Raw genomic sequence first — 14,067 nt, forward strand, 5'->3', positions numbered from 1 at the left:
ATTAATTAATTTCGAGTTCTGTCATCTAACACTCTTCTGAAATTACAAAATTTCGTTTTCAACAATTCATCTGAATCTTGTATCAAACGGTTTTGTTAATTCTGAATCAACCTAATTTTTCTAATACTTTTAAATTTAAGAATACTATCGTCATCTTAAACGTGGTAAAAATTTTCCAGGGGAGAATTCCACGGGGGGGGGGGGGGATTTTCCATGGTAAATTTGATTTATATAAGTTTTTCGATACTGCATATGTAAACAAAATAAATTATTTTGGTAATTTATATAAATGTAGGGCAAAGGACAACTTTACCCGGTCTGGCTGGGATTAACTATTGGGGAAAGCATGACGTTTAAAAAAGATCGTTGTTCGTCTTTGTCGATTGAGTGCATTATCGTGTTTTTCCAATTATGTACTCGACTTCCCAGTGAAGGGGAACTGCGGGGGAGGGATTATTACGGAGAGCTTTCCTATGAGGTGGGATGGGATTAGCAGGATCTTGGGGGGGGAGATTTTCAAATATTTTTAAATTTAAAAATACGATCGTTATTAAAATGCAGGAGGGGGAGGGGGGGTTCGCAGGAAGAATTTGCCCGGAGGTAGCATTTTCCATGGGGTGGGGGGGGTCCTTAAATCTTCTTCTTTTGAGATCGCAGCAACACGCAAAGGGTTAGCTAGTTTGGTAAATAAGAAAAAAAAAGTTTAACATGTTTCCTTGCAAAAAATCTTAGCGTTTTTTTTCTTGACTGTAAAAATGAAATGTATGATAAGCTAACAAAAGTTATTAACACAATCCTTAACCACAAATTTAATAGGTTTTTTATACCAGTCTACCATGTTCTTTTACTCTGGACACATAGTTAACTAGCAATATATATTCAGCATATTTAAACATAGTTCCAAGTTTTTTTAAGGCTTAAATCTTTTAAATTCTTTTTTATATTCCATTTAAAGTATTACTTTCTTTCTTTTTCTTGTTTATTGCAGTACAAATCCCTGTATATATACAATATGCTTCACCAGAAAATTATCAACGCGCCAAAAGGAGGTCACCTTCCAATGACTTTTCTGTAAATAATTTTGGATTATAGACTTTAAAGTGTATACAAAGGGTCGGTTTTTTTCTGTATTGACAATGGTGCAAGATTAAACCCATAGACAGAAAACATATTTCCCAGCCTATTAAAACCGAAATGTGGGACATTCCTTTAATTATTATGTAAATCAGTGATGTCAACCAGGATTTGATCATAAATTCAGTTGACCAGTGAATCATGATAACGAATATTCCCGATTGGTTGCAATAGTCCATTTCCAGGATATTTTTTTCAGCTGGTATCTAAGAAAAGAGGACTGGATCCAGGGGTTGTCAAATGGAGGGGGAGCTCCCCCCTCCCCATTTTGAAAATACTTTTTTGGGGTACATTCCTTGAAAAATGCCTTTTTTGGTATTACCATAGAATTTTTTTTAAACTGCCCCCTTACCTAGATTTTGAAAAATATATCTTGTCCCCCTCCCCTAAATTTCCGCTGCTGACAGACTAAATTTCCGCTGCTGACTGGATTTCTAAGTTAAATTAAAAGTTCTATTAAAATTAAACTAGTGTAAGTCTCGCCTTTTTTTCCAGAAAATTTAACTTTAGCCATTTATGCAAATTTACCCGAACGGTGCAGCTCTGGAAAACTTCCATTAAATAAAAATTTAGTCTTCCCAAGACTACCTCCATGTGACTATTTTCTGAACAAATTTGAATTACAGACTTTGAAGGGCAGACACGGAGATCTAGGTAAATTTTTCAGGTGGCACAATAATTTAGCTAGGATGAAAGTGAAAATGTCATTTGATGCCTTTTTTTTATTCTTTTTCATAATATAATAATCGCTTCAGTCGCAAATTGCATCTTGAGCCCTTAAAAGGGCCCCAAATGTATTTCATTTTGTAACCACACAAAGAAGTTATCAACACTAGTTAAGTTATTGAAAAGTGGTTAAAAACATATAACTAGTTTATAAATGAGTTGTTCAAGAGTAATATATTCCAAAAATACTAATTTATAACAATCCAGACCTCATTTATTAGGCATCTCAATTCAAACCGTTTTACTACCGTTTCAAATTTTTCAAAGCCGTCGAAAAAGAATAGCAATGAATTTTGCGATTCGAAACTTTGCTGTCGACAATTCATGGTATATTCCAATTCAGTGTATATATTTGCACATTCGGGGGGGGGGGGTGTAAAGTTCAAGGTAAATTTGCAATGGGCCATACAGTTTAGCTAGGATGAAAGTGAAAACATCATTTGATGCTTTTTTTATGCTCTTTTATAATTCCTATAAAATACATTTGGGGCCCCTTTAAGGGCTCAAGATGCAATTTGCAACAGAAGTGATTATTGTATTATGAAAGAGCATAAAAAAGGCATCAAATGACATTTTCACTTTCATCCTAGCTAAATTATAGTGCCACCTGCAAATTTACCGGGATCTATTTCTCTGCGATGGCAATGGTTCAAAATTAAACCAACAGAAGCAGTAATATATTTTCAGGTCATCCTAACAGAGAAAACCCCTCCCAAGAGAATCGAAATATTCGGTAAGAAAACTAAAGGCTGTTTCGTAAAAACAGAGAGACACAAAAAAAACACACGACAAGTTACACATCAAGCATTATAATAACGCAGTTTATAAGGTCAAATTACAAATAATATGTGTACCCTTTTATTTCTGCCTTTCCCCTTTGTGTAGTTTTATTCATTTTAATGTCATTTGTGCTCTTTTATTTGTGGTTGTTTTTTTTTTAACTGGTAACGATTTTTGGTTCTTTTTCCAAAAATATTTTAATATATTCCTTGAATATATTTTGGTTTTAACCTTAACTTATATTTCCTGAATTTATCTTATGTAAGACTAATTTTATCTTTCTTTTTTCCGCCATTGAAACATCACAGTGCAGAAAAAAGACTCATCAAAAAGCCTGCAAGATAATCTATTAATACAAACGAAACACATCAATTCACAGAGAACCCTAATTTTGTTTTCCGAATTTTTTTTCTATGAAAATATAAAATTTTCATTGCCTTCAAGGGCAGTGGAAGGTGGGCACTGCCAATATTTATATCATGTTTTAAATAATAAATCGCAGCTTTTGGTAATTTCGTGTTTAAAATAACAGAACTAGTAACAAGAAAATTTGAACTTATCCTGGCATTCTTAGCTATTAATTTATTTATGTCTGGTGTATATGTTGCTTTTTCTTTTTATTGTTACATATTTTGTATTTGGCTGATTAGGCTCAAATACAGCTATTGTTAGTAGACAATTTTAGTGAAAGCTGAATTTTGAGAGGTTCAAAGGGAAGTCACCAAGAATCATTCCTCATCAGAGCCTGACCATTACCTAGTTCCTTCAAGGAAACTTTCCGTTGTGAATTCTATTTCAATCATATAATATGGAAGAGCGGAGGATACTTCTGAAGGTGTGCGTCTTTGGAGAGTGGGCTTTCAAATTCTATTTTGTGCTTTCTACACCCTGCAGAAAGATTATCACCAGTCCCTTGTTTGCAAGTATGACTACTTTGATTCACAAATTAAGGCTGTTTTAAACTTTACCCTTAAATATTTGTCTTTCTGAGAATTTTTTTTTTGCTCTCAGTTGTGACAATTGGATGAGGCAGGAGGGCATGCCCTCCCCCAAATTTTGAAAAATACCTTTTTAGAAGGCTATTTTCATCGAAAAAGGCCTTTTTTGGTATTTTCATGGAAATAGAAAAAACGACAAATTTATTCCCCCTAGATTAAAATCTTTTGTTTTGCCTTTCTCAATCGTTGCATTATTTCAGGTTTTGTGGCCTGGATTTTTTAAGTATATGCTTGAAGAGCCAAATCATTACATGGTACCAGTGTAGAAGGATACTACCATCCCCTATCCTCAGCTGAACCGGGAATTGGACAATTTAAAAAAGACTTGGATCAGATTCAAAAGTCATGCTAATCTAATGTTTGATGGACCCTTGAGCGGAAATGAAAATAAATCTTAGTGTGTGGCTGCTCATATGGAGTACCGATTGTTTAGGAAATGGTCTGTGATCATCTCATCTTTGGAACATCATCCCAGAAGATTTGTGAAAGACTACTGCAGTCGGGATCCGAATCGACCCTCTCAGATGCTATCAAAATAGCAAGAACTTGGACGGAAACCCAGGTACAACTTAAGACATTATCAGCAAGATAAAAAGTCATAAAAAGAAGTTGATATCATCAAGAAGAATCAAAATAGGCTTTGGAAACCTAATCATGACCAAATTGAAAACCATGAATGTTACTTCTGTGGTGGAAGGTAGTCACAGAATCACCAGTGCCCTGCAAAAGGGAAGATGTGTAGTAAATGCAGAAAACACAACCATTTTCTATGTGTGTTATGGTAACAAAAAGACTGTGAACATCATCAGTACTGAAGCTAAAAAAACTGACGAACTATTCATCCATCAACTAATAATGGATAAAGTTAATGACCAGCCAGCTGCTAAACTAAGAATCGCCAACCAGTTCAGTGCGAAATTCAAAATTGACACAAGGGCACAAGCTAGCATCATTACCAGACAGACGTCATATAGATTGAATCCAAGACCTGCAATCCACCATACAAACCACATTTTAAAAAGCCTTTGAGGTCAGATTATTACCGTCCTGGGGACATGTAAGATTGACTGTACCTACAAAGCAGATGCTAGTCAACCCATAGATTTTTTTGTAGTGCAGTCAGCTTCTACTCCTATCCTTGGCTTCAGTGCGAGTCGTCAACTGAGGGTTCTGTGGAAAATGGTAGAAGAAGGTTGGCCCAAAAACAGATCAATAGTTCCGCCATCCGTAGGTGAGTTCTGGACAGTAAAAACAATCTCAGGGTTATTGATGACACGATTATGAAATTTGACCAACTTGTCATCCCATACAGTGTACAAATCGCTGTATTGAAAAGCATCCACGCTGCACACCTTGGTATTGGGAAGACAAAAAGCAGACCCAGGTCAGTCATTTTCTGGCCGAAGAAGAGTCAGACAATAGAAGATTTTGTCAAGAAGAGTGATGTGTGCTGCACTTATTTTACAGCATATGCAGGAAAACCATTGCTTCATCACAATATTCTCAGCTGCCCTTGGGAGCATGTTGGCATTGATCTGTTTTACATATCTGGAGGATACTACATGATCATAGTGGATTACTACAGTCGATTTTTTGAAGCTGATGAGCTAGGAACAAATACTTACACGGAACTCATAATCCAGAAGATAATATATAACTTCTCTAGATAAAGAATACCCTTGGTTATTACACCTGATAATGGGCCACAAGTCACTTCAGAAATTTTCAAGGAATTTCATGCGACAGTGCAGAAGACGACACAATACATCTAGCCCAAACCATCCTCAGTCTAACAGCCTCGCTGAGAAAACAGTTGGTATTGCTAAGGGCATGACCATGAAAACAAATAAATCGAAAACTGCCCTCGAGCAAGCTCTTCTTGAGTACCGCATCACACCAGTCGATGGTCTAGCTTCTCCAGTCCACCTGCTAATGAGTAGAAACTTGAGATCTCTAGTGCCCTACACAACTGAGCACTTGTCACCAAAAGTCATATCTTTGCAGGAATTCATGTCCGCAAGTAATGAAGAAAGAAAAAGACAGAAACGCTACTATGATCAACATACAAAAAGCCTTAGTCTATTGCAGGTAGGCCAACAAGTTCAAGTACAAGTACAAGTCGTGATGATCAAACTTGCAACAGTTATCAGAGAAGCAGATACCCATGATCGTCTATAGTAAAGAAGAAAGCAAACAGACAACACCGCCAGAATAGAAAGCACACGAAAGTCGTGACTACAAATGAGAAGAGTTTTCATTCTGATTCAAATACTGGCAGCTCGTCAGTAAACGATTCATGGCATCACTTTCCGGACTTACCCCAAACAGAGGATGTGCACTTTCACTAAGCTAGTATGTCAGAATCACAGGTCGCCGTAGCCCAGGAAAACACTGCGGTCTCCCTACCTTCCGTGACTGAAGTCGACAACAGTCTCAGAAGTTCTGTTATTACAAGGAGTGGTCAACAAGTCAAGCCACTGTCAAGAATAAACCTGTGATTGACAAGCTCTTCCGAAAAGAAGGGAAATGTAATATTCCTTACTTGTTTGCTTGCATTTTGTGTATGTGTGCTGTTATATATTGCTTGAGTATTTGCTTAAGCTGGCTGTTATGTATTGCTTGAGCTTTTCTTGTGATTGCATTATTTCAGGTTTCTGACCTGGATTTTTGAGGTACATGCTTGAAGAGACAAATTGTTAGAATTAAGTACTTACGATTAGAATCAAATGTTGACATCATTAATCGTGCCTCATCAGCAAACGTAGAACCTAAAAAGAAAAAGAGGCTGCTGAATCTTAACTTCTATAACAGTTCAACATTTATATTCTACACCAACGTCTTACTTTATATAATTGGTAGGTTTCCTTAACACCTAGCCAATCACGTGAGGTTATCCAACGGGTAGCTTGAAATAATATTTATCTGGAGTGCTTTTACAATCAGTTTTCGTACATTGCATTACTGCATTTCATCTCATGACTCAAGAAAGCATGACTTCTAAGACTTCTAAGTTAAAAAGACTATCAAGTTAAAACTTCCCAGAAGTTTTTGTCTTTTTTTTGGGGGGGGGGGATGTATGGGAACTTATACTTGTGTTTCGGAGAAGGGGGAAAACATTTTTTTTCTAATTGCCTTACTAAAGAGCATAAGCTTAGGTTTTTTTAGGTCTATTGTCTGATAGGTGGTAAGGTTTTTTTATACTTTTTGACCTATAGTTATATTTAATTGATAGGTGTCCTTAACACCTAGCCAATCACGTGAGGTCATGAGATAGGTAGCTTAAACTAATATTTTCCCAGAGTGCTTCTACAATTGGTTTTCAGTCATCACATGACTGAATTTTGCCTCACAACTCAAAAGAGCATGACTACATTTTGTCTCAGGAGAACATTTTGTCTCATGACTGGGGATCGAGTTAAAACTTCTAGGAAGTATTGTCTTTTTTTTTGGGGGGGGGGGGGCAACGGAACTTATACTTGTGTTTCGGGGAAGGGGAAAAGCCTTTTTTTTTATTGCCTTACAAAAGGGTATAAGCTTAGGTTTTTGTTATGTCTATTGTCTGATAGGTGGTAAGGTTTTTATATACTCATCGACCTATATTTATATTTAATTTGTAGGTGTCCTTAAAACCTAGCCTATAATGTGAGGTCATGAGACAGGTAGCTTAAACTAATATTTTCCCAGAGTATTTCTACAATTGGTTTTCAATCATCACATGACTAAATTTTTGCCTCACAACTCAAAAGAGCACGACTATATTGTCTCAGGAGAGCATTTTGTCTCATGACTGGGGACCAAGTTAAAACTTCGAGGAAGTTTTCTTTTTGGGGGAGGGGTGTAAGGGAACTTATAAGCTTGTGCTTCAGGGAAGGGGGCAACATATTTGTTCTTATTGCCTTACAAAAGGGTATAAGCTTGGGTTTTTCTTCTTTTTTTATGTTTGTTGTCTGACAGGTGGTAAAGTTTTTTCTCTTACTAGATTCATACCTAAACGACATTACAGCCTACCACAGTCTGTTTGCCTTTGTGTAGCAATTTTGTTATTATACTGGGTTTTGTTTAGAACTTTTACAAAACAATAGCTATAGTTTTTCAGATATGAGTTTCTTTCAGTTTGTCCTTTTCATTTGTTGTATTGCGCTTTTAATCTCATGATGTTATTTTCTTGTCTGTTCTGTTCTTGTCTGTTCTATTTTCTTGTCTGTTCTAACTTTCCTTGTTTTAGTTTTCTCATTGATAAATGCTTCCAGAACTGAATCCAAAACATGTGGGTTTTTATTACTATAATTATTTCACTGTCTTAGTTAAAATATTTTGCATTGTTCACATATTTTCATTTTATTTTATCTGCCAACAACAGGGCGTCAATTCTCAAAAATGTTGGGGGGTAATGTATTTTTCAAAATCTAAGGCAGGGCAATTTTGTTGTTTTTTCCTGCCCCTTCCCAATTAACGACTCTGGCCAATATTAGTAATAGCTAGGACTATTATAAGCAGAACTCCTGATATTTAAATCATAAGTTAACATACTGCACAGTCATACTTGGAATCAATGGCATATGCTAATGTTGCATGTCTTATAGAAGGATAGGATTTACCAATAGGTCACCTGCCTAGTGTCTGCTGGTGTCTGAGGGCCCACTGAGGCTCATTTAGTCAAATTATAATTTCTGATTATAAATAGATAGGAGGGCATTGCAAATCAAAACATGAAAACATATTCTTTTTTTCAAATTTAGACTATAACATTCCAATACAATATCTAAACTCAAATTTTAATTTAACTTTTGAGATAATACTATTTATAATCCTGTTGAATTTGGATGTTAGCAGGAGGCTGTGGGTATGAGGTTCCAGAAATGGGGCGAATTGTCGTCCCTAAATAGTTCGGAATTTACAGTTGTAAGTATTTGTGCAAAAAAAAAAAAAAAAATACAAAAAAAAGCTTTGATGCATAAAACACAACACTAGACACTGGTTTAAGTTTAAACAACAAATAAACTCGGCTAAATAATTCAGATTTATCCATTGATGACGAAATTACCTATTTTCATTGGCTGAGACACACTTTAATTGAGACATATCTAATTTACTAAGATTATGTTATTTGACTATAGTAGATGGGTTCATTACTAAAATATAACCATGAAAGAGTTTTATATCCATTATATGATCATAATTTTTTTTTATATATAATTCACTCACACTTTGGAGGGGAGAGGGGAATTAATTTGTACCCCTATCATTTCAAAACTGTGCTTTGGATGGGAGAGCTGATCAAAGTCCAGAAACAGACTTGTCAAATCTTGACAATCCCTTTGTAATCTTGCAATTGGCTGCAATAGATGGATTAATCAAACTGCACATTAAGATAAAGCTCATCAAACGCCTACTCCCAATGCCAAAAATTACTTTCTGGGTCCAAGGACTGAGCAGAGATCTAATGTGGATTTTTCCCTTTCTAATATTTTAGAAAGATAAATAGATGGTTCCCCTAAGGTGTTCACCATCATTAACTACCATTTCTTAAACAACTTTTTTAGAATTCAGCCCCCTTGTACACCCCCCCCCCCGTCCCAGTGACAAAAGAGAACTTTCCTATCACTGCTATGCAATTTGTCTCTTTTTAGCACTTTTTTATACTTTATTTTCCAACTTGATACTTGATTCTCTGCAATTATATTTTGCAATCTTATTGTTTTTATATTTGTGTTGTTATTATCATGGGTATTTTTTCAACCATATCTTCTTCCTTTTTTCTAGGATTACCTCCTTATCAAAACTTTTTCTATCTCCTTTCCTTTTTTTAATACATGAAAGCCATTTGTAGCTTTATTCTCTTTAGTTAAGATAAATACTCCTATTAAAAATAGCCGCTACAAGCTTATAGGAGGATTTCATGCCTGATACTGATAGGCTAATCGAAAAGGTAGCTTAGCTCGATTATAAATTTTATTCAATTTTGTTGTTTTTGTAATTTCTGTCTTAAGGATTTCTAATAGTTTCTTTTTTGGACTTGGAATATGAACCCATAATATTTACTCTCGTTTTTTTTTTCATTTAGCACCATTTTCGGTTTTCTTTTTTCCTTGATTTTTAAGCTGCTCTTCATAATTTTTGATCCCATAAAAAGAATGTCACTTAGGTGTAAATCTAGTTTTTGACTTCCTATTTTTCAGTCAATTATATTTAATGCGTGAAGCTTTCATAGCTTTTTATTGATTTGTTACTATTAACACAAATAAGTAATATGAATTATTTCTTTTTAATACCTTTGAGTCTAAACAAATCATATTAGTAACCTTAAAAATACTAAATAATTAAGAATCTCCTACATATTTGGTAACCATTACCAATTCATATTAATAACCTTAAAAATACTAAATAATTAAGAATCTCCAACATATTTGGTAACCATTACCAATTCATATTAGTAACCTTACAAATACTAAATAATTAAGAATCTCCAACATATTTGGTAACCATTACCAATTCATATTAGTAACCTTAAAAATACTAAATGATTAAGAATCTCCAACATAAACTACATCATTCTAAGAAAAACAAAACTTATATAATATAAGATATATGAAAAGTAGGACATGAAAAACCTGACTAAATAAATTTCTAGAATAACTAAAAGACATCAGAAATACTTAGCTGCCTTGCCCTGAGAATGAGGAGCTCTAATAATATCTGAGCTACCTGAACCTGAGAATGAAAAGTTCTAATAATATCTGAGCTGTCTTACCCAGAGAATGAGGAGTTCTAATAATATCTGAGCTGTGTTACTCTGAGAATGAGGAGTTGTAATAGTATCTGAGCTGCATTATCCTGAGAATGAGGAGCACTAATAATATTTGAGCTGCCCTATCCTGATAATGAGGAGTCCTAATATTATCTGAGATGCCTTACCCTGAGAATGAGGAGTTCTAATTATATCTGAGATGCCTTATCCTGATAGTAAGGAGTTCTAATAATATTTAAGCTGCCTTAACCTGAGAATGAGGAGTTCTAATTATACCTGAGATGCCTTACCCTGAAAATGAGAAGTTATAATAATACCTGAGGTGCCTTATCCAAATAATGAGAAGTTCTAATAATATCTGAACGAGGAGTTCTAATAGGCTGAGTTCTGAATGCTCTGCCTTATCCTGATAATGAGTTCTAACAATATCTGAGCTGCCTTACCCTGAGAATGAGGGGTTCTAATAATATCAGCATGCTGATGCATTAGTGCCTTCTTAGCTCTCTTATCCATCTGTTCTAACTGATAGAAATTAGCTCTGGTTTGGCTAGGTGTCTGTGCTGCCCATCCATCTTGGCGTACAGGAGTAACTAAAAACAAAAAGATTAAGAAAAGAGTCTGCTTAATTCACTGATGAAATTTTTAAAGGGGTTTATGAAAAAAAGTTTCTTTTTTGAAAGCATACAAGTTTATTTTTATGAGCAGAGGTGGCAATTGGGGAGGCAAGGATTTATTTGCCCCCTGCTAGATTTTGAAAAGTACAATTTTTTTGGTATTCTCATTAATAAAAATCAGAAAAAAGGTCACCCCATCCCCAAGATTTTGAAGAATAAATTGTTTTTATATCTTCATTAACCATTCTCTGATCATATGATCTATGTGTTTTTTATTTTGCAGATTTCAACTGTTTTTTAGCAGAAGTTTTTTGAGAATAGAAACCACAAGAAGAGCAGAGCTAAGAATAATTAAGAAAGAGTTAAACACAACAAGGGAAAATTAAAAAACGTCATTGAAAGATATGTTTTCTGTGGTCTATCCCTCAAGACTAATATAAAAACAGAAATCATAAAGGAAGAAAATATAAATAAGTATAAACAAAACAAAGATATCTCATAAAAATAAGAAAAAAAAAGAAATAATGGTTCAGAGACAAAGTATGATTCTAATACCTAGGTGACAGTTAAATCAGAACAAACCATAATATTTTTCATATAGTGGGAACTTTTTTCATATAGTGGAAGTACTTACAACTGCACCTTTGTCTGCAAGATGCTATTCAGCATTTGTAATGCATGAATATACAATGAGTTGGAGGTAATAGGCTTGAGATTGTCTGTGCAGGACCTTGACTCTTGTTGATAGAAAAGCATTATCAAGTGCTGAAAACCATGTTGTGACCAAGATGAGCCCAGGATTGCACAGAGCCTCTATTCATACTGGAGTTCCCATGGACTTCTTGCAGTCTGGTTCTAAGCCGGTTTAAGCACTTTGGTGTAGACTTGAGAAGATGTGTTGGTACCCATCCTGCACTGGTATCTGGACCATTGCTTTTCCTGAGGCCAAAATAGTTTCAATGATTTAAATAATATGAAATTAGGACATGGAATGTTGTGGTGTTATAAAATAACTATTGTATTCATAATTTGACTGACAAATTCAGATGATTCGAACTGAACTTATTAGGAGTTTCAGAAACCCATATCCCAGGGGTATGAAGCAAGAAATTAGGTGATATAGAATTTATTTAGTCAGGCAGGAGGGATAGGGTACATAGACAGGGAGCAGGGTTCATGATGAATAAGGAAGCTGATAAGTCTTGTTTAAGCTGGGAAGTTATTAATAAAATACTACAACTACTAACAACTCACCGCAGCACCAAGACGCCTGAGGCCAACACAGATACGCACTCTCTTCCTCCGTCCCAATCTATTCAAAGCCTCCCTCTTTACACACTCCCGCGAAGTTCCCATTTCCTTCAAATCATTCTTTATGACATCCTTCCACCCCAGACAAGGAAAACCTGCTTTCCGTTTAGCCCTAGACGGTTGGCCAAAAACTTCAGCAATCTGTCATCCTTCATCCGCACAATGTGCCCTGGCCACCTCAACCTTTCTTTCCTTATAGCCCTAGAGAGCGGTATTGAACCATATTTTTCGTATAGCCTATTGTTTGAAATACTGTCAGTCAGCCAGGTACCCAGGACAATCCTTAAGCAATTTCTCTGGAAAACATCTAGCAAATCTTCATCCACTTTTCGGAGCGTCCATGCTTCAGAGCCATATTTGACCACCGTCATCACTGTAGCTTCTAATATTCTAATCTTGGTTTGCAGACATATCTTCCTATTCTTCCAAACTTTTTTTTAACTGCGAAAAAACACCCTGAGCCTTGGCTATTCTACTTTAAACATCTTCACTGCTCCAACCATCTTTACTAATAATACTACCACAGGTAAGTGAAGCTGCCCACCTGATCAATCTTTTCATTATCCAATGTCACCTTTTCCTCTTCACTTATTCCTAGCCTTAGTGACTTAGTCTTCTTGACATTAATTTTCAAACCTATTCTAGCACCTTCTATTTGCTAACCTTTAAAACTTTATTCATTTGGCTCACACTTTCATTTGGGATACTTAAATTATCAGCATACCTTTATTACTGGAAAGTTTTTCTTCTCCTTTTGATTTCGTGGTCTCCCATTGGTTTTCTTGTGCTCCGTAAAACAAAGTCCATCAAAATAATCCATATAAATGGGAATAGAGCACAGCCCTGCTTAACTCCTGATTTAATACGAAACCAGCTACTAGCCTCATTTCCTACCTTAACCGCAGCAATGCTATTCTTGTACATGGCACTAATTATTTTATTGTTTTGTCTGGTGTACCATACAAGGATCAAACCTTTACCAAAGGTATTTGAAAACTCAGGCACTTCTCAATTATTAGCCTGAGAGTTAAAATTTGGTTGACACATCCTCTACCTTTTCTAAAACCACACTGTTCTTCTCTGAAAGCTTTGTCTACGGCATCTGTCAATCTAAAAAGTATCATATTACTAGGTAATTTACTACCTACAGAGACCAGACTAATGCCTCGATAATTACCGCACTCACTTTTATCACCCTTCTTATAAAGTGGCTTAATTAATGTTTTCCTATAATCGTTAGGTACTTCCCCTTTTTCAAAAATCATATTCATAATCTTTGGTAACTTATTTCTAACCTCAGAGCCACCATATTTAATAAACTCATTTACCACCCTATCAGCACCTGGAGCCTTATTATTTTTTAATCCTTTTAGTACTGTCACTAGTTCCTCCTCACAAAACAAATCTTCCTTCACATCCAAGGTATCACAAACTCTTTCATTTTCCTCTATATCTTTTCCTGCAACTCTATCTTGGTTAAGCAAATCCTCAAAAAGTTCGCCCCATCTCTATTTAGTTTTTTCCTTATCGCTAATTGCAGCCCCATTCCTATCTTTAACCGGGCCAAGTCGGATTGACTGTTCCCTCTCAATTTGTTAACATGCCAGTACAATGTTTTACTATTATGCAGTCTAGCTCCATCTTCCAGATCGTTGGCAATTTTATCCATGGCCTCCACTTCACACCTCCTTAGTTCCTATTTTAATGCTTTCTCCACTTTCTTTACATTCCTTTTGTTTTCATATGATATATCACT

General features: G+C 35.4%; 1 protein-coding gene across 1 annotated transcript in view; it reads right to left on the reverse strand.

Annotated features, from left to right (window-relative positions):
- LOC148944111 (tyrosine-protein kinase Src64B-like) overlaps positions 1-14,067 on the reverse strand; it is a 56,764-nt gene that overhangs the window by 32,149 nt on the left and 10,548 nt on the right. Inside the window, exons 2-3 of the mRNA XM_089100827.1 lie at positions 10,830-10,976; positions 6,353-6,406 (exon numbers count right to left, since the gene is read on the reverse strand). Of these exons, the coding sequence (XP_088956953.1) occupies positions 6,353-6,406; positions 10,830-10,976 (201 nt within the window). The remainder of the gene's footprint in view (positions 1-6,352; positions 6,407-10,829; positions 10,977-14,067) is intronic.

Source organism: Artemia sp. Qi Xiang Cuo, chromosome 14 (assembly GCF_049724085.1).
Source record: "Artemia sp. Qi Xiang Cuo chromosome 14, ASM4972408v1, whole genome shotgun sequence".
Classification (NCBI taxonomy): domain Eukaryota; kingdom Metazoa; phylum Arthropoda; class Branchiopoda; order Anostraca; family Artemiidae; genus Artemia; species Artemia sp. Qi Xiang Cuo.